We start from the raw sequence: 20,819 nt of genomic DNA, 5'->3' as shown, positions 1-20,819 counted from the left end.
CCGGCAAAACGACGCCAACTCATGTAGCAATTCCAGCTCTTCTTTGCGCCATGGAAGCTTGAGGAATGCGTGCTGGACGTGTCAGCTGTTGTCTTCCAACCTTGGTGGTGCTTACCTGCATCAACTCTTGAATAGACATTGTAGTGTTAGTCATTAGCAAAAATTTTACCGGCTCAGAACTCTCTGACCATCGATTCAGATTATCAATGCCAATAGTACCATCATCCTTTGCATACTTCTGCATCAACTGCATTGCAATGCCGCCTAGCGCCCTCACATCTGAGTGATCCCTTCCGTTTGCATTGTAGCAACACTCTTGGTTAGCTATCACGCTTTCAGCAATCTGAAAAACGCAGGTCGATTGTGACTGACCTAGTTTGATTTCGCCGTTTGGCTTCAGGAGTACGTTGGAGCATTTCAACGACCCATGCCGCAATCCTTTCGAGGATAGATAGCTGAGGCCTTCAACAATCTAGTTCCATTAGCGGCGGATATAAGGATGGTCATGGAGTTTAGTTCACCTGGCCAATAATGGCTGCGAGTTGTCGTTCGGTCGGATAGGCTGGGCAATTCACCACCTGGACGAGGGTGACGAAAATGTGCTCGAAAACGGCGTAATATGTCTCACCAACCTCAAAAATCTCCAACAGGTTGACAAATCTCTCGTGATGGACGCTCCACAACATCTCAATTCTTCGATCCCCATCTTGGCGGACGAATTCCCTGATGGCAACCTTGCCGGCCCCAGGGGCTTTGCGAACTGCGACCGTAACAAACTGGTCCAGCTTGAGATCGTATCCGCTCTTGTAAACCTTCCAAGGGGACTCGTGCTTGATTCTGTTGATTTGTTGATTCTGACCATGTCGCAGCTTCGCGAACGGAGTATACTCTTTGACATAATTTCTGACAGCTGATGTGTCCTCCATTGCTAAGCTCTGCTGGGCATCTTTTCCCGCCTCGTCAGGGGAATTTGTACGTTCTTGTGTTCGAGACCTGAGATCGCTCCATATTGTTTCCAGATGAAGCTTGGAGTCACGATTTTGGTCTTTGGGAGGTATTCGAAGGTTGCGATCAAGATCGGAAGACATGATTGAGACCGGGATTGAGAGACAGGTGGTAAAGGATGGAGTGAGAGGTTACAATATTATACTTGGGATGACATCTGGTTAGAGGACGATATACAGTAGTAGCGGAGGGAGAAATGGCAACATCACCAAGGGGGCCCTGCTTGACCCCTGAATGCTAATCGCCGCCTTGGATCCTTCCGAAGGATTTTACTTAGGGGTTCAGCGGCAAAGGCGGCCACCCTAAGAGTTTCTCGTGGTTTCGGGGCGGCGGTCGCTTATTGGGGTCGCATGAATAGCTTTCCGAAAATGTTTCGGATTTGTATTAGACATGTCGCTAGACAATACCTTCACATTCATTGTAGAATTCCACGAAGAACAGTGACGCACACCGCGAAGGACGGAGCAAGACTTCCGTAGAAAGGGATGGTAAACTACCGCTCATTACTGTAATATAATACCACTAAAAATAAATTCATGAAGAATGGTGGGCACAGTTCCACAGAAACCAGGAAGCGACGTACGGAAAGCGGTATTATTACAACAAACACGATGGATTGCCAAGACGGGCACCTTAAAAGGCGTTATAGTTATACAGCAGTTATCACTTCCGTGCGGACTGGAATCATGACTGGGGTGGGGCTTGGGTTGTTCTAACAGAAGTCTGCACAGCCCAATCAAGAGCGCACTACGGATTACTGATTCCGCTGCTTCGGCCATAGGGAACACATTCCCAGCAACGCATACCTACCAGGTGGCGTCTTTGCTCTGAAGCCATGCAAGCTCCTCAATGTGGAAATCTTTGGCTGGCAAACTCGTCCTCTTCCGTGATTCTGTGGATAATTTTTCTCAACAGACACCGTTGACAGCGAGAGTATGAATCGTGCTCTTCTTATCCATCGGCACGAAGGTTTGATGGCTTCCCAGCCAGCGACACAAGTGATATCAATTCGCTCTGCCGCCATTGGCAGTTCAGAAAGGGGTGCTGCGATGCCTCAGTCGATTTTTTCTGAAAGGTTACATGGGGAGGGGCAAAAGACAAACATGTTCGAGACACCTCACTGACTCTCTCGATGTTCGTCTGAGAAAGTCCACCAGGTGTGATGAATAGCGTTCGATACCCAACCTTCGTTCAGAGTCATTGCTTTTTGTCGCCAACGTCATAAGAATGTTTCCGACGTCCTTCACGTCACGAAGACAGTTGATTCTGGCGTCGTCACCACTCCTTCGGCAAAGTTCAGGCTCGGCTATACTAAATTTGAGTTGTTGGGGAAAATGCCTGAAGAAAGAAACACACCGATCATAAACTTTCCCGCTCGGCTGACCCAAATGTTCACCAGGTTTAAATTTCCATGTGCCAAGTGGTGAGCTTCGAGAAAACTGAGCGCTTGCATCAACTGCGTTTTGTCAGTACGTGGAAGGGCATTGGCATGTATAGGCGACTTTCCTGTCCTCCGATCGCAGCGAGCTCCTTCTCCGTGGGAATTCTCAAGCTCTCAGAGATGTGTAGGAGATTTAGATCCACATACTCACACACAACATCCACCATGGAACCTGAGAAGAAGATCTCAATTGTTTTGGGGAAATAGCGCTGTCTGCGGAACTGAGCCAGGATCCTCAATTTATGGTAGAGACTTTCATTGCTCATTTGTCGAACTAGAACACAGGTATCTAAACGGCGATTTTCTTGGGCAACGCTCACCAGCCCGTTCAACTCAATCTCGTCCTTTTGCAGATATTTGGTCCACACTGATGAATTCGACTGTGGGATTGTGTTAAGTGACTCGCCAACCCTACTCGAGTGAACTTTCAGCGGCAATTTAGGGGGCAAAGTCTTGGCATTTGTCCGAAGGAATTTGGGAATTTTCCGCTCCTGAGACGCATCCTTTGGTGGTTTCACCCCGTCTCCATGCTGCATGACTTCTATCTGATCAGTTTCGGAGGAATTGAAGGGATTTTCAGGAGTAGGAATGGCCAAGATTAAAGCAATAGGCTGCACATAAATACAGGATAGAGTGCAGTCCAGTACAAACAGTAATGGAAACTATAATATGGTTCTGACTGAGACAAGAGAACGGGCGATGTTCTGCATATCCCAGTGTCATTACATCCAGTACTCTTGCCCACCGACCGTCTGTCATGGCGCCCTGCAACTGGTTTTCGTGGATTTTGCCCCTGCTCGTCATGACCTCTACCATCGTTTCCTCTGGGACCGCCGCGTGTCCGGTTAATGCACCAGAACTACTCAATGAGAGAATGTCAGTGTGGGTACAGCCACGCCATATGTCGGACATGTTTGGGTCGCACAGTCGTACGGACAAATCTATACAAGGCAACTTAGGCGAGTCAGTGAGGATTTGGCTGTCTCCTTCTACTTTATGGCTACGGTTCTGGTTTATACACATACAAAATTGCTAGTCAAATGACCTCCAGAAGCCCCTTTTCCATGATTTCAAAGTATTCCAGATGCTGAATCATTGCTGCCGTGATCGATCGACAAAGGAGGCATTCCGGCCCGCGCCGCGTAGTTTAGGATGCAGAAGGGGAAGAAGGGGTGTTGATATCAACGTGGGAGTCGTTTGACCCTGGGAATTCATCATACTCACCAATGCGCCTCGATAAGCACGGATTCCGTCGAGGCACTTCATGCTGGGAAGAGTCCTCTCAGCTTCCCCCACTCCTCGTAGCATCGCAGCGGCGGTCACCGTTGGGGCCGCATGAATGATGTTTCAGATCACGTTTTAGACGTTTTCTTCTGATTTTCCATGGTTGGAAAGATCCGCGACACGTGTCGTCAATATCCGTCCATTGGTGTGCTCGTATCTGCAGCCGTCCACTTTGGGTTTTGCTATTGATTGCCGCGGGTTTGCTGTTTCGCACTATGTTTCAGATATGATCTTGGTGTGTTGATTGACTCATTCGCCCTGAATATAAGTCAGAAGCTTCCGGAATAGATATTGTACAGCCACTCATGTGATCGAAACCTAACACGCAGCGCAGAGCAGTGTAGATGACACTTGTTTGGGGGGAGGGCTACCATACCTGTACTTTCTGGTTGGGACTTCACAGCGATGGAAGCAGTACCGTATCCACCGAATTTTAGTTGCCTTCGTCTTGCTGTCGAAAGAAGTGCTCTATGCACACCAAACACCACGAGAAGGTGCGGATCTGTTGTCCAACTGGGTCGACTACCCTCTATGGTTCCTTTCAGCAACAAAGGCCACTACTTGTGGTATATTGGACGGGCGTGCTGCAATGTGGTGTTATGCTGACCACAGAATTCGAGAAGCGCAGCAGCAAACGTGATAGAAGGTAGCAGAAGCCGATCGAAATCCAGGGCGTTGACCACAGAAACCTGTGGTCTCTTCAACAGTTGTCAGGGTCTTTGGGTATCTATCCCCTCCCATTTTAGATTTTCTACCTTCGCCAAAAGGCGACCGCAGATGCCAAGACTCCGTGAGATGAGGTCGACAAATTACGGAGAAGTACAGGCACTCAGGCACTGTCACCGGCAACTTGCACCAAAATGCGCACTTCCTCTCCTTCGAGACCGGCCCCTTTGGATAGACTAGTTTCTTGGAGGCTTGTTCAACCATCGTGTGTGCTCGAAAGTCGATCCAGGGTTCCCCTGGTGTGTCTTGCCAAATGTATGTGTACAAGACCACCGTATTGGCCACTGTGTTCCTTGACGACGATATCTCCCAATCTACTTCCCGAGGTGCCACGATGGCGGTGGCGCTCGCAGACTCTTCCGAAAGACCGGCAATAAATCTTCCAAACCTAAACAGACCGAAAACATCGGCGTAAACCTCTACAGTGCCCTGAGTACGAATATCCACCATTTCTCAGGGCAAATCACTATCTTGAACGACCAGTGGAGCGTGCTTGACGCAGATGTCTTGTGAGTCTTCACGCCGTTGCCTCAATCAAACTAAGGCTGGTATCGACTGCGATCAGGAAGGACCCGGTGTTGAGCTGTGACTCTTATGAGCGCATATACGCGTAGGATGCTCAGTATATTGCAAGCTCAGCATTGCTGAGAATTGTTAACTCCATGCGCTTCTTCCATGTTCATATCAGCTCCTCGTTAAAGGACATGTCAAAGTAATTATCAGGCCTCGCCAGAAAGTAATCACAGATCTTCACTATTCGTTCAATTTCTTGATCCTTGCGACTTGCCATCTGTTCATCTGTGGGACAAGCAGGTAATGAGGCGTCAAAGGTTGCTATCGATCTCGGATTTAGTGGTGATGAATGTGGGTTGGAGACTGTGGAAGATTCTGCATAACGTGTATGCTGCGATGGACGGAAAGCCACATTCCCAATATCAGTGGGCTCGGTCGACATTATAGCTTCTTGACGGTAAACATCACTGCCTGCCTTAAGCAAGAGGTGAGATTCTCCGATCGTGCTAGCTTTCGTGACTGGATCTGACGATGGCCGAATCATGCGAGCTGTAGCATCTGTGCTATGAAACGCGCCATCTCCATTGATCAGTTGTAGGAGCTCTTCTCGCGATAGGTCTGAGAGTTCTTGAACTTTATCAACGTGAGTGCTGAGAAAGAGCTTTTCAAAATCGTATGATGTTTCTCGATGGTCTCGCTAGCCCTGTCCCGAGGTAAGCAAATGCGTGAAAGGGCTGACAGCAACCCACATCTTATAAGGTCTTCGTTTCGCGATGGTCTTTGTGTAGTCGCAAGGGACTGTTAGATGATCCCGCTGACAACTCTCACAAGGGAGCTTGCCGTCACAACGAGTCTTGCGCCTTCGGCACGCTTCACATACCCTGACAATGCGAGCCGTCTTTTTGGCTAAAGAAGACATAATCAAATTATCGTGATTCTTGATGATAGTATGGAGATTATCATTGAACACGACTGCGTTGAACTGTAAACCAAGAGAAGTGGATGTCCAGGTAGTGAAGGAGATTTATCAATCTCTTGAACATGGAGGAAATGAAAATTTGATGCCTTAAACAAAAAGACTCGCACCAATTTTAGGTTCGCAAACTGTTAATCGGCTCCTAGTGCACTGCCACTACTTCGCACATCGGTGGCTGGGAGGTGTCCTTGTCTAACGATAACGACGCAATGCAATTCAGACATCCACTGGTCGGAAACTAAGACATGGTTTCTACGTGGTGACTTCAACAGCCACCCTGCCTGTGCGTATCTGGAGTGGACAAAACATATTGTAGATCTGCAAGGTAGGCCATTCGCCCGAGACGTGAGGAGCGAAAGTCACCCAGCCCATCGGATTCTGGAGCCCAGGATGCGACTAAGGCAAGTCGTCGAAAGAGTAGACATGCGAACGATGATTACTGTACCACGCCTCCCGCGTGTATCGTAAGGTCCGTGTACTGGTGTTGGCCGTTACCCATCATCGGGAGCCAACCATTTCGCAGGCAGCGATCCCGCCAGAGAGGCAGGCTCAAAGGTAAATCGTTGGCTGGTATCAGCACCGAAGGTGGCACTGGTATGCAAACCATTATTGCCTTACCGGTCAAGAGGTTTCGCAATTGCTGACTTTGCGATGACCTTTCTGGCGACCGCCCTTGAAAGTCAGTTGGCCGGCTGGAGAAGAGCCTTTCCGCGAACTAGAAAGTCTTGTCCATGATGCCCTGAAAATGCCTCGCGTCAAGACCCATCGTGATGCACCCTGTGACAACTAAGATCGGCCGGACTTTCAATACCTCCGGAAGATGTCCAACAAGCTGTATCGCCAACAAGGGTTCCAATACGGCGACATCTTTGACTGGACGACTCGAGAATTCCAGGGGCTAGAGCTTGATGCCCAAGAATCGCTTACATCAAAAGATGTGAACGAACGACGAGGAGAAGATGGTACGAAGCCTTTTAGGTGACGGAGGAGGGGATGTCGGACCAAGGCCATGCGTCGAAAGAGGAGATGATATTATCAACATGGAAATCTAATGGACCAATAGACATGCCAATCATCACTATCATGACCGTAGCTAATGTCATCGACCATCGGAAGCCAACCATCATGCAGGCAGCAGTACCTACGCCGGGGCAGGAAGTGTTGGAGGCAGTTCATTGGTTGCAACTAGCACACCATTTAGAGAAAGCTTGTACGTTCTGTGCCGCGTCATCCTTAAAATCATTGAGTGCGTCACTTTGAGAGGCTTGTCATAGTAGTGGCCTGTGCGGCGACCGTTATGGCGACCACCTTGAAAATCGATAGATAGGCCTGGTACATTGTCTACACCTTTCGATGTAAGAGGCCATTAGGCGCAAGGCTCCAGCCTCTGTAATCCCAATCGTCTAGTCAAAGACGTTATCACGCTATGGTTTCTTCGCATCGGCTCCTCTTCGACGCCTCCTTCTTCGGTCACGTCTGCCTGCAAGGGCTACTGAGCCTCGGACTCAAGCCCAACCTCTCAAATTCTTGTATGGTCCAGCGAAAGACATCGTCGTACTCAAATCCCTACTGAGACTCGGAAGCAATATCTACTCGCAACGGTGGGGCGTTGGCTGGTCCGCAATGGTTGGCTCTCGGTGGCTGATAACAGCCATCATCCAGTTTGGCAAGAAAGCACGGACCCTGGCTCCGGTCATCACGATGCACACCGAAGAGGTGGCTCAAGTGACAGCATCGTTGTTATGCCTAGGGTCCTCTCCATGTGGGCCCAGGTAGAGAGTGTCATCTTTTCCTTTTACGAGTCGCCTCGGTCGCAGCCTGGACTTCACACCCCATGGCTTCGTGGTGTCCACTCCTCGCTTCCCATTCACACTATTCGATGTAGGTGGCTCTTCAGCGTCAAGCCCTAGCCTCTGGAATTCTCGAATCGTCCAGTCAAACACGTTGTCATACTCGAACCCTTGCCGGCGGAAGAGTTTGGTGAACATCTTCCGAAGGCGCTGATAGTCTGGCCGCCCCTCATCGCGTAACTCGTGCACGTAAGTGAAGTAATCAACAAATTCGGTAGGAAGACCAGCACAGAGTTCGCTCGCACTGGTTGCCTGCTTCTTCTCCAAAACCAGCAGGTATTTGGTATCCCGCTTCGCCTTGAGACCTTGCCCAGGGAGTTTTCCACGCATGAAATACACTAGCATGTAGCCGAGTGCCTCCATGTCGTCGCGCCGGAATTGTGCTGTAGGACAGTCAGCCGACCTTCTTGCACGCTCGCACACAGCGGACGCGTCGCCTACCGACCCCCAAATGCCCGTTGATGCCCGCATACCTACACGTGCCTAATAACTGAGGAGGACGTGCCCGTATGTCAACGCGAGTAGGAGTACTACTCGAGCCCCACCAATCGGGATAGCGGTAGATCGCAAGGCCTAAGTCGGTCATGTAGACGATATTCGCTCGCTCAATGGACCGATTACGAAAAGGATGGACGGCCCGCTCTCTATTGCGCTCGTCTCCACGTCTTTACGTATCGACCCAATGGAAATAGGCGTCGGTGAAGGCACTAAGAATTCCGCGGAGACGGGAAAGCGTTGGTGTCGACTGAGGTTAACATGGCTTCCCCGAACTGCTATTAGAGGAAACATGCTTGCCCGTAAGTTCTTGACCAGCCATTTGCCTTTGGTCAGGTCTATACTTGGCAACTTAAGCGACTTAAGGAGGGATGATGAATGAGATCTCTGCCCCTTTCCACTCTATGGTTACTGTTCTGGTTTACATACAAATTTACTAGGCATATGATCTCCAGGAGCCCGTTTCCATGATTCAAAGCATTCCAAACGCTGAAGCAATGGCGCTTACTTTACCTGAGCAGGAGGCATTCTGGGCTGATCACAGGGGGTCTATTTCCAGATTTGGTTAGTGCGTTCCATGTTACCACTTAGCACGCGCCAGTCGTCTTGGCGCCAACCGCCGTTGAAGGTACAAAAGTGAAAATCGTCTGGAGAGCCTTTTGACCCTGCCAGCCTTAGTTGAAGCTCACCGCGATGACCATCTGTGAGCCCATCGTATTGTCGTATCTCCAGAAAAATAATCTCTTCCGCACTCTCCCGTGGTAGAGAGCACGCACCATGCCCATCCACATGAACATGTTCAGGACCGTTCATGCGACCGGCCCTGTGTTTCAGAACCTGCAGGCCAATTACCCATGATCTTGTGGCCACGTCACCTCGTCCTCAGTAGGGAACAGCACGACAAACAGAGGGTGCGTGTCAGGGTCAGAGCGATGCCCCTGATGGGTGCCAGTTTCTTCGATTTGGACATTGGGGGTTGCTGGTGAAGTAGCTACAGGTACAGTACCGTTCAAGAGCAAATTTCACGAATTCATGACAATCTTGAACTCCGTATCTTTCAACGACACCGAAGATGTTGTCGCAAAGACCTTGCTCATGATTGCACCGAGCCAGTTGAACTATACTGAACGCCTTGTCAACATTTGTGCTCTGCCTCAGTCACCACTATCCCCTTGACTCCAGTCAGCCCATCCAAGAAATTCCAACGGCCTTCACTCGCACAGCAGTCCGCGTCGCTCATCAGGGGCGGAAATATTACTCAGAAATTTCACTACACTTCCGTCGAGTCGTTAACTACCACCCCAGTCTCCTCGGAATCATCTCTTCCGGCGAGCACCCTCCCCAAAAGAGCGGCAGGACGGAGAGAATGGTCAGACTTCGTTCCAGATTACCTGCGCTTCACAACCTCACAGTCGTCGGTCTGAGAATGGCAACTACTGGAAGAACAGTGTCAGCCCTGAACATGATGTCGGAATGGCCGACTTTGAAGTCCTTTGCAAAATTCGTTGGGAAAGTCCACAAGAATGAGCTTGGCGTCGCTCCAACCATGTTTGCTGGCGTGCACCATCTGCTAGCAAAGATAGAATATGAAGGGAAGATTGCTAGTGTGAAAGATGCCAAGATTTTGGTTGTTCACACATGAAATCGTGGTTCAGGGAAAGAATGATTTTGCAGTAAGTGGTAGGTGGCACCGTTCGATTGGGTGGTGTTGTGCCAAGGTATGGATTTCTTTCGTTCTTAACATTCTTTCCTCCTTTCCTATCCTCGGATGGGGCAAGGAGGACGTATCTGCACCTGAGCCACTCATATTTTCCTAGCCACGGCCAGGAAGACATGTGGCCAGGATCAGGTGGTCCTTTCGTCAAAAGTCACTTCAGCCTGGACTTCGTCCTCGTCACTGACGCATCATTGATCTTCTAAGCTCGCCAAGTCCCCGTCTCCACCATCCCCTGGCTTTATTGTCGGTTTCCTCTCCTCATTTTTGAAGATTGCTTGTTCTTCGATGTCGCTGTCATCGGTAATGTTGCCTGCTCTCTTAAGGCATTGAAGGACTCAACGCCACTATCCTCCAGCTTGACTGCCAGCTTCTCAACGCGCGGCGAGGCCCTGGCTTGTAGCAACGGGCGTGATGTCGCATTCTGATCATCATGAGCGTCCTCCACAGGATGGAGAATAACGTCGTCCTTGCATTTTTCCCGACCGTTTTCCCTCCTCTCTCTTCTCTTCTCGAGCAACCTTCACCAGGCCTGTACCAACGCCTATGCAATAGCTATATTTTGCGTTTTTCTGCCTTGGACAGCAGCCGCGAATGCGTGGTCGAGGATTCACGGGCAAGCATATTTCCTCCCATAGTAATTTACGAAAGAGAGGCAATAGTCGACCGGATGCTCGTGGCTTATGCCAAGGCTAAAGTCTTGAAGACTCGCTTACTGGATTTAAGGTCTCTCCTAGAGTTTTACATCCTTGCAATGGCAGTCCGTCTGATTGCTCGTTAAATGTGAGTTTGCACGGAGGCAAATTCCAGCCACCAATATCCCAAGTATTGGTAGGGAATCAGGAGCCAACGGGTGATCCGTTGGGGGCTGAATGTTATGATAGCTTGTGGACCAAATAGATGTGGGTAGTGATTTCAATCTACGTATCATTTCTATACTTTATCAATGCTCCCTCATCGACGCAGCCATATTATCAAGAAGCCACACCAAAGCCCACGCTCCAAGTCTGGCCAGGAATTGTTAGGGCTATGTACGTATTAAATTTACCGCTCCCCTACAACAAGCATATCGTTCTGAACCACTTTACCGGTCCACAAATGATTCTGGCTGGCAGTGATGATTGCATGACGGCCACTCATGTTGTCCTTGTGCACTGGCCTTCTGTGGAGATGGTGCTGGCCCACGGATGAAAAAGCCCAATAACCATTTTCCCTCCTAGAGCTAGAATAGAAAATTCAATACGAGGAGTAAATGGTGTCTCTTTAATTCAAATTTTAGGTAGTCCAACATACATCTTGCGCCGTAGTTCTCCACTACACTGCACACTCGAGCGCCGACTTATGGGTCGTGGATTCTTTACCATCGGTTCACCCTTTAATTGCATTGACGAAGTTAGCAAGGCGTTGAGCAAACTCGGACGTAATGATGAAGATCTCGTTACTCAAGTCCGGAATGGGAGAGAACACGCTAACCAAGAGCAAGCATAATGGTTGATAGTCAACACAATAGGCGAAGATCTGACTGCTACGGTATATGCATCTGGCCGACGTCCTTGCACTAGCAGCCATTTCTGCGACTATGTATTTCAGATCTTACGAGATCATATCACGTCCGAGCCATGGTTCTGTTTTGCGATTTAATGGATTGGTTACCTTGATTCTTGAAGATCGCGAACCCTCATGCCTTCAACTTCATCTCAGCCTGAATCAGGTGATAGTACAATCCTCCGAAAGCTCAAACAAACATTGGATGTGCGCTTTCAGCTAACGGCTGATCACCAATCGTGGCGGACGAAGACGCAGATGATGTAGCATTCCATAACAAACTGAAGTCCTAGTTCGGAGCCGCTTACCTGGCGCAATCTGATTGTTTACCAGACCTGCATCCCCAAGGTTTTAGGTTCTCATATCCGTCATATTACTCGCACTATTCTCTTCGTGCAATGAAAAGTAGCACTAGCTCAAGGACTTCACAATTTGCCGTGAATTTTCTTGTCTCTCCAGTTGACATCGTCGAAAGATGGTTGGCCCACCCTGTCTGAAAGTCAGTGAAATGAATTCTTGAATTGCTAATCACATACTCATGCTTTCGTCAAAGGTAACATGTTCCTTGCCGCTGTCAAAGCTAGCATATGAATTTCTGACACTTCCGTGCTCCCACTCCTTGATGCAGCTTATTCTATTGTTTTTGTACCAAACTCTCCACTCGAAGAATACATCGTCTCCTTTTTGGGGATGATTTTGTAACATGGAGAAGCTTTAAATGTTTAGCCCGTTAGTTGTGGCTGTGAGTATTTTTGTGGATTGGCAGAAGAACGACGATAGGTATTCGATATCATCATTGACATTGCTGGTTTTTAATAATCATAAGTCCCTTGGTGGAAGGAGACCATCTCTTCAGGCCCTGGACGGGTCTAGATCTGTTGAAGACCAGTCCGTGCACAGAATCTCGTACATTTTGGTCACATGTTACAAAACATTCTGTGTACGGACCACCGACTAATATGCTTATTAGGGGACAAGTTTTGCGGTCGATGTATGTACTCCGTGGGACGCATAATTTATCCCAATTTCTAAACAGAGTAACGATTGAAAATTTCCGATTACTTGCGAAATAAAATGGGTGAGTAACTTTGATCCCCTGTCGGTGCCAGCGATAGGATTAACTACAGGAGAGGTTTGATCTTCTGATCCATCAACGATAGATGTTCGGGATCAAAAGGGTTCCACGTTGGTCTTAGCATATTCGCTACGGGTTTCCGCAGAATTGAGAGTTCGTGAATGATTTGTGTCGTTTATGGCCTTTAGTTCAATAATACTAATAAATCCCAGTCAGTCCAGCGAAAACTATGCGTAAAACTGGCATCTGGAAAATGGGGAGGTTACTCACAAAACCAAGGCAGCACTAGGAGGAATAAATCCCGGAAAGCCACTGATCATAGTGAATATTAGTTTTGCTGCTCCGTTCAAGATGCTGGAGTAAAATCAAATGCATGGAAAAACCCTCTCTAACAGGAGAATGGAGACTTGTTGGTGCCATTTTCCATGAAGACATTGGCTGGATAACCAGCCAAATATGGCCTAAAATGACATCTGCCCACACTTACCATTCACCGTATGCCTTGTCCCTATTTTCCATAAGATTACTCCAATGTTCGAGATGTATTGCCCAGCTCATACTTACTGAGGGATTTGCAATACCGCTCGTTCTCCTAATGACATCCCGAGAATTGCCTCGTCCCATCCTGTTGACGTGTTTTAGGTTTGAGCTATACCTGGTGAAAGAACCGATAAACCACAGAACCAACCTAAGATAACTTTGCCAACACCGATGACCGTCTTGAAATCGTCTCGTTTAGCAGTGCTTTCAAATCTTAGCTTTTGTTAGTCCTTGCTCCGTATGTCTCCAGTAGCATTATATGCTGCAAGCTCACTCTTTACCCCTGTGGTAGGGATCCATGCTATTTGCATCGTAGAGCCAACCTGTGTGTTCCACAGTGACTTCACGCCCTCTTGCCGGATAGTCAGTGCCATTCCCTGCCCGCAGAACGATCTTCGTGAGCGATGTCGGGGATAACATCGTAAGAAGTGCAGAGTCTTCTGGTGCAAAAGACCGTGAAAAAGAAACAAAGGATCCTGAAAGAGAAACATGCTTCACCCATGACATGTATTAAGTGCGACGGTGCATAGTAAGGCCGGTACCCTTGGTTTCAACACCAATGTCACCTCCCAGCGCTCTCTTCAGCGGCCCAGCACAAAGAAAACGTGCCACTAATGGGTCGGAAAGCTTAAAATGTAAGATTCAGAATGGGAGCTAACTGAACTCTGATAGCTCAAACATCAGGTGAAGGCTGTTGGCCAGCAAGTAAAGTATGAGGATGGCTGTTGGTGCGTTTGGGTAGTGCGGAGTTTAATTTCCGCGGACTAATGCCCATTTTGCAGCCCACTATTTATTTAGAAGGTCCTGCACCCCCTGTCACCATGTAAGTCATGATATGCTTTACGGATGGATATCCTATCCTTCCGTATAAAAAACCATATTCCATGTTTTGTCCGTGGAAATCTTGTTTTGTGCCCCTGCTGGTGCCACCTCAGATAGAAACGTTGCGCTACTCACACCATCTCCTCCGGAAAATGAAGGGCCGGTCGCTGCGAGAATACTTAGATATCAGAGCCTGCTCAATCTGTGGATGTTCTACTCTGTTCATGCTGACCAAACACCGACTTTCGCGGGTGGTGCATCAAACTGGTGGCAAAGTGGCAAAGTGGTGCGTCAGCGTGCACGGGCCATAAGACAAGCATACCACTTTGTGGCCCGTGCATTCCCAGATCCTAATACACTCATTGATGATGATGGTAACAGTACTGAGAACATGCTAATAGTACTGAGAACATGCTACCTGCGAAGGAGGTTACCGTAGTTCTGACTACTGAAGTTGAGATCATGCGCAGCCAGAAAACGAAGGGTCAATATGTGCCAAGGGAATGAGAGTGGACCGTAACTTGGTCGGGAGAAGCGGAGTAACAATGCTATAGGGGGAGTTCGATCCCCCAGAACACGAGCTGCCCAGGACCGGCGTATGCCTTCTTGGGGCGGTTATCATGTTCAAAATCCGATTGTAGCGTGTCAACGCCCGCCTAATACGGGGATATACGAAGTTACTCAACGCCATTCAATTATGAGGTTTTTAGTGCAGGCACGGGGAAGGTCTACATTGGGCAACCGCGCTGACTGACAGAACGCCCGACACTATGGGTCATCTACACCCTTTTAGATGTGAAAAGACATGTATTGGCGAGTTTCGAGAACTCGCGTAATTTCCCTTTTGAGGCTCCAAGAAATGCAAGCCGCCCAATGTAATCTTTAACCCCTGCTATAATCCAATTCACCCTATTCGGAACTTTCCGTACATCACCTTGGTAGGTTTTAGTTTAGTCCTTGTTTTGTGGTTAGGTGAATTAATGGAAAGTTACCTAATAGCTAGGGCTATGTGGCGCCCACTTGCGGTAGAAGTCCCTCCCGATAGTCAAACAGCCTTCTTACTTTCAGTCGTTAGTTGGGAGCCCTCTAGTTTCTCCTCGTTAAGTGGCACCTATTGGAATGAGCTGGAAACTTGAACCTGGGGTTTGCACGTGTTATAACAACCTCATGCCTCAACAAATCCAAAAGTGCATGACCTTTTCGTCGGCGCTTCGATAAACTACGCCGGCAAATATCTATCCTGGAAGAAACAATAGATCTGCTGCGTCCTGAATTCTCACCAGCTTCGCCCAGGGATTCGAAACAAGAGTCTATTTCCCTTTTCGAACCTCTAATACCTAACCCGCGCCTGCTGAAACGACAGCTCCAGAGAGTCTCCCAATGACTGGTGAGGCGGCCTAGCAAATGGACGTGTTGGCGTTTGTCTAACAAATTGACAGACTGTAGAAAGTGGTAGCAAAAATGGCTGGCGAAACTGGCACTATATCGGTGTCTTCCGCAGCTGCAATGGTTATGCTGGCTTTTTTGCCATATCATTCTACAATTTCGTCTACATCAATATCAAGATCTTCCTAACTTTCAAACACCGTCGAGGTCTCTACTTCTGGTCTCTGATCGTCGCCTCATGGGGTATCCCTATACATGCTACTGGATTTCTCCTCAAGTTCTTTACACTTGGAGGGCCGAAAATGATGGCTCTTGTCTTTATTATCGGCGGATGGTATTGCATGGTCACAGGCCAATCAATGGTGCTGTACTCCCGACTGCATCTTGTCGAACCAGATATCAAAACGTTTCGATGGGTCCTCATCATGATCATAGTCGACTTCTTCCTATTGCACATTGGCATGACCGTCGTCTTTTTTGGTGCCAATTCTTCGCATCCCGAGCTTTTCCTGAAGCCGTTTAGGATATACGAGAAGGTTCAGGTGACGGAATTTGCGCTACAGGAGTGCATTATCTCTGGCCTATACATCTATAAGTCGTGGGACATGCTCAGACCCGTAGTCGACGACTGGAGTGGGAGGGCGCGCAGGATCATGATCCACCTCATTGCTGTTAACACCATGATTATCATCATGGACATAACATTACTCGGAACCGAATATGCGGATCAATACCAGATCCAGACGACCTATAAGGGTGCGCTCTACAGTATCAAGTTGGTCATGGAGTTTAGCATCTTAGAACAACTATGTGCTTATTTGAAAGGGAGGAACAAGACCCAAATTGACTCAACTTCGACAAGAAATCTTGGTGGCACCTTCGCCGCAGGTAACGATCGTTACTGCACCACCTCTCTCCAGAGCTTCGGCTTGGGCAGTGACAAACAAGTTAGAGTCGTTGAACTGGAGAGAGCAGCGGCGCACAACAAGCTCATGAAAATACATCGACCTCAATGTGCTAATATGATCCTTCCCGACCTTTTTTCCTTTGGCAGAAGTCTGTATTGTTACGTTAACGTAACAGAAATATCAATAACAGCCCCCAGTAACTGTACCCTGGAAATGAGGAAATCGCGGTGATTCGCGCGGAGTTAAATTTCCTCTCGCTGTGACGTTTGTGTGCCAACTAAGTTGAGGCGTTTTACAACCTAGTTACGGATGGATATATCATGCTGTCGTCCGCACAAGCTAACCACCCACATTTGATCCTCGGCAAATCTTGATTTGAACAATCCGAAAGCCAGTCGGCTGATACTAATAAGAGTTATTAGCCTCGTATGGTTGTCTTCCGTCGAACACGAATTTCCACCCAATGATTGATGATAGAGTCTCATCCTGCCAGTTGTCTCTAGTTATTTTCCAAGGCCATCCCTCGAATTCGACAATGCTGGAGCCATGGATACGAGGTTGAATTTCCTTCTCACAAAGTAAGTTATGTCCACCTCATTATGGTTGACTTAGAAAGCCCTTTGCAATTGCGCACATTGCAGTGCCTACTCTGGTGTCGACAATCGTCGGCGAAGTATCCTGGTCTGATCAAAGGCGACGAAGTAGTTCTTGAGATCATTTTGCACCTGTTTTGAAAGCTTCGAGTTGGTTGACGGAGAGGTCATGGGTAGGCTAATGGGTTTAGACGGAGAGGTGCGATGTATCGAGAAGTCGTATGCTGGTGGAAGGCAAAAGCCCAACATCGAGTCCGACAACGATAGGGGATGCGATACTGCATCTGTTTTCTTGTCATCACAGGATGCCGTAGATGTTGTCGACTTAGCTGGAGTAGAATAGTCGAGTTGCTTGACACGACATATTGAAGAGCAGAATGCAGAGCCACCGGTCTGGCGGTCGCAAACCAAGCAGAAGTCTCCCAGGGAGAAGTCCATGTTTCTAAAAAGAAGTTGAAAAGCCGAGGCTGGACAGGGGAAGGACGAAAGGAGAGTAGTTGTGGGAGTTTTTATACCTTAGACAAGGTCGGAACCTCAGGGTTCCGCAAGACCAAGTATCCGTATCAGGACCCAAGTCAAGGAAGCGTCACAATGCGAGACTTATGTTGAGGATGCAAAGCACTATATACCATAGCAATTCGCAGGATCGAGAGAAGTTAGTCTTAGACAGAAGTCCTGCAATGCCAATCACTAGTGAGTGTGTGCCTTGGTCATGCGGGATGTTCAACTACGAAATGATATTCGACGAGAATAGAAAGGATGGTTTAAAGATTTAACCTGGACGGGCATAGGGGTTGCATCGAGAACAGGGAAAAGGGTGGTAGGGTGTAGAAAGGAAACACTCTATTCGACAGCACCAACCTGCCATTTACAGCTTCAACACGAAGTCAGCAAATCAACTGAATCGACATAATGCAGCCATCAAGTAAATGTCTCCGCGGACAAGGAATGTGAGGAGAGAGGTGCGCTGAAAAGGTGGCTAACCCAAAATTAATGGTCAGGTGACAATCTCGGTAGAAAAATTGCATCGGCGATCGCATTGCAGGCTGCGCGATGCGTGGTGCACCTGCACCATCTCGTATATGCTATCTCAGTTTGTCACATTCCACTTCGGGTTGAATACGGCATCAAGCTTGTCGTAAGATGACAAAATGATGAGACAACCAGTCACCCTTCGGGAGTGGACACGCCGTGCCAAAGTACAGCAGAGACTTTCCTAAAGTAAGGAGGTCTCCAGACTAGCACCTAAGCGACAATTGCTCTCACGAGGCTATATGACCTCAACCTGGTCGCTCTCTCCGTGTGTACTACTAATTCGCAACTCGCCACACTCCTCAAGTACGCGAACACAGCCCTGATGGCGCTTCCAAACCACGAATCGAACTCACATTTGGGATATCAGGCTTCTCCGAAACCAAAGTCCCCACAGCATCTAGACTGTGGAACGTTCGCCTTCTCCCCGTAAGTGTTCGACGACCTAGAGATATGGACCGAGCTGAATTTTTCCAGATGAGCGGTGTGCGATGCTCTCGGTGCAAGAAGAACGGCGAAGAAGTTTGGGTGATTCCAGGCACACAATGTCACAAATGTGGCTGCCCTTGTTAAGTTACTTGGTGGTGTGCAGTTTGGAGCATACTCATAGCAGGAATAATACTTGGAGCCAATTGCTATATAATGACGTCCTCACTTTCGTTTTCAACCCTGTGTGTTGTTGCCATCAAGTCTTGAACGGTCGTGTTGTGAAGTTTCGGACGCGGCATGGGTAGCTACTCAAACATCTCTATCTATGATATCTGATTAAGCACTTTAATAATACGCAGTCGGGCAGGAAAATCAACACTTGCTTCGTGTGTCATCGGACCATACCAATTAGCGATACCTTGACGACAAACACGAACAACTTGCCTACTTTTCACCGCAACAGAGCATCTCGGCCAAGCGATATCCAAGAAACGTGCAAACCAACTTTTCGTTTTCATACTATGCTTCGGGGTGACTGCTAGAAATGAGATGTGCAAACAAGAGGGAGCAACAACAAGAGCGATATATGGAGGACAAATGGTCACCTCCTAGTGCCCGCGGGATGCGGCTGTTGATAATGGAATCCGACCCGATACAGTGTCCTCAGAAGTCTAGGTTAACGCTGCTGTTTGCCAATCCACCTCGATGTCGTTGCATGCCACAAATAGCTTGACCACACCCCTGTGACTGTTCGCAGCGGCCTTCGACTACACGATACTTCCTACACTCGCAGAGTGGGTTTCAGAGCTGACGGTGCCCTTCTTTAGACATCGCCTGGTCCATAATTCTCCCGGATATCTCTGCCCGTTCTGTCCAGACCTGCAACACAAGTATCCTCGCACCGACAACTTAGAGCGCCACGTTCGGACCCACCATGTTGATTGTGATCGGGACGACCCTCAACTTGGTAACGTCCTCAATCAAGGTGCTTGATGTGGTAATCGAGGTAGAAGGAGACGAAGGCCTCATAACAGTTGTATTGGCTTACGCTAGCTCGAAGACCGCTTGTCACAACTGAACTTTACCCACTGAATCTGTTCTTTCAGGGATGGAAGTTGAAAAGAACAATCCAAGAAGTGTTGGATGAAAGGAAAATGCCAAAAGTGGCCATTCATGACAGATCTCGATATTGGTTTGAGCAGGAACAGGTTTAACTTTGGAATCCTCCTCTCCGTGATGAGAACGCATTGGCCTCATAATGCTCACAGCGGCAGTGAACTCTCTCCCAACTCGAACACTTAATTCCACGAGGGCACCGTCCTCAAATGTGCGTTTTATCAACTGATGGGAGCTGTCCCAACAAAATGCTCCGTAGAGCACACAATATCTACAAACGTCGAAGTCTCCATGATCGCACGTTAGGCAATGATAATGAATATCAGTAAGCGGGATTTTTAACAGGCAGATATCACAGATTATACTGCTTTTTATGCTTCTGTGTAGGTGCTCGCCCAGGATCGAGATCCTCAGGAATTGCTATTCCATTTTCTTGGCATTTTTCGCTTAGAAGCTGTGTGATGTCTGAATGGCCCATTTGATAAGCCCAAGTAAGCGGCGTCCGCCCAATTTTGTCTTTCGCGGACAAACCTATGGGCTTTTTGCTGTTAGCACCTCCACGATTGCCTTGTGGCCATTCCCCTTGCAGACCGCTGGCCCTAAATCACTGAGGATGCTTGAATGGTTGGAATCCGTGTCTTTCTTCTTTGGGTGCTCAGCATGCTTTGATGAAGGCTTACCTTCTTCGATTGGGGTCTGTGATGCTCTCTGATCGACATTTCTTTGCAAGTCAAATGACTATAAATGCCGAATTAGTCACTGGATCAAGCAACTTAGCGAAATAGACAGAGACCTGACCTCCTTAGAGCTTGCACCTCGGACTTTAACTATCCACGAAGGGCGGTGGTAGACACAATCTTCCGCAGCATCTCTTTGAGGTCATGGACGTTTCTTTCTAAGAAATGAATACGAGCTCGGCTTTCGGCGAGATCCCTGTGGCCTCGTTAGTTTCCTTCGGAAGCGCCATCAGTGAAGCTCTTCTTCTTTTCGCGTTTCCTATCTCCGTAAATACAGACTGCGTTGTCCCTGTCGCATTTCTCACACCGTGGATCGCCAGAGCACTTCACCCATATTGAGCGACAGCTATCGCACGCATGGCTTGTTCGAGTTTTAGGCTGCGATAGTTCGAATGGCATTGTCTGAAGTGTGTCTTGGATGTATCGACAATATTGATTATCTTAAATGTCAAGAGATATTTCAGAACGATTTTCTTCCTGTACTTTTGATTTGTTTCGAGCCTGGAAAGGGCACCACTACCATTCGGAGCCAATGATAAGTCCGACCGAGTAGTAGACTACAATAACGCAGGGTACTAGCAGGCTTGCGTCATTAATGTTGTGGCTGACTGAGCGGAACCAAGGAAAACGCA

At 48.2% G+C, this 20,819-nt stretch overlaps 4 protein-coding genes across 4 annotated transcripts; 1 reads left to right on the top strand and 3 right to left on the bottom strand.

Moving 5' to 3' along the window:
- Nucleotides 1-512: 512 nt before the first annotated feature.
- Nucleotides 513-1,088, bottom strand: LTR84_011459 (uncharacterized protein; the record flags this gene model as incomplete). The annotated part of the gene is made up of 1 exon (XM_064854989.1): nt 513-1,088. One exon carries the CDS (start codon nt 1,086-1,088, stop codon nt 513-515), a length of 576 nt encoding a protein of 191 aa, XP_064699915.1.
- A 1,369-nt stretch (nt 1,089-2,457) lies between these two features.
- LTR84_011458 (uncharacterized protein) lies at nt 2,458-2,982 on the bottom strand (the record flags this gene model as incomplete). Its single annotated transcript, XM_064854988.1, has 1 exon — nt 2,458-2,982. One exon carries the CDS (start codon nt 2,980-2,982, stop codon nt 2,458-2,460), a length of 525 nt encoding a protein of 174 aa, XP_064699914.1.
- Nucleotides 2,983-7,666: 4,684 nt separating this feature from the next.
- Nucleotides 7,667-8,158, bottom strand: LTR84_011457 (uncharacterized protein; the record flags this gene model as incomplete). Its single annotated transcript, XM_064854987.1, has 1 exon — nt 7,667-8,158. The coding sequence occupies one exon, from the start codon at nt 8,156-8,158 to the stop codon at nt 7,667-7,669; it is 492 nt and encodes a 163-aa protein (XP_064699913.1).
- Nucleotides 8,159-15,366: 7,208 nt separating this feature from the next.
- On the top strand, nt 15,367-16,511 carry LTR84_011456 (uncharacterized protein; the record flags this gene model as incomplete). The annotated part of the gene is made up of 2 exons (XM_064854986.1): nt 15,367-15,373; nt 15,433-16,511. The coding sequence occupies 2 exons, from the start codon at nt 15,367-15,369 to the stop codon at nt 16,509-16,511; spliced, it is 1,086 nt and encodes a 361-aa protein (XP_064699912.1).
- Nucleotides 16,512-20,819: the final 4,308 nt, after the last annotated feature.

This window comes from Exophiala bonariae (genome assembly GCF_035927105.1).
Source record: "Exophiala bonariae strain CCFEE 5792 chromosome Unknown scaffold_59, whole genome shotgun sequence".
Classification (NCBI taxonomy): Eukaryota; Fungi; Ascomycota; class Eurotiomycetes; order Chaetothyriales; family Herpotrichiellaceae; genus Exophiala; species Exophiala bonariae.
The sequence above is the reverse complement of the archived record's forward strand: the minus strand, read 5'-3'. Positions and strand labels throughout refer to the sequence as shown.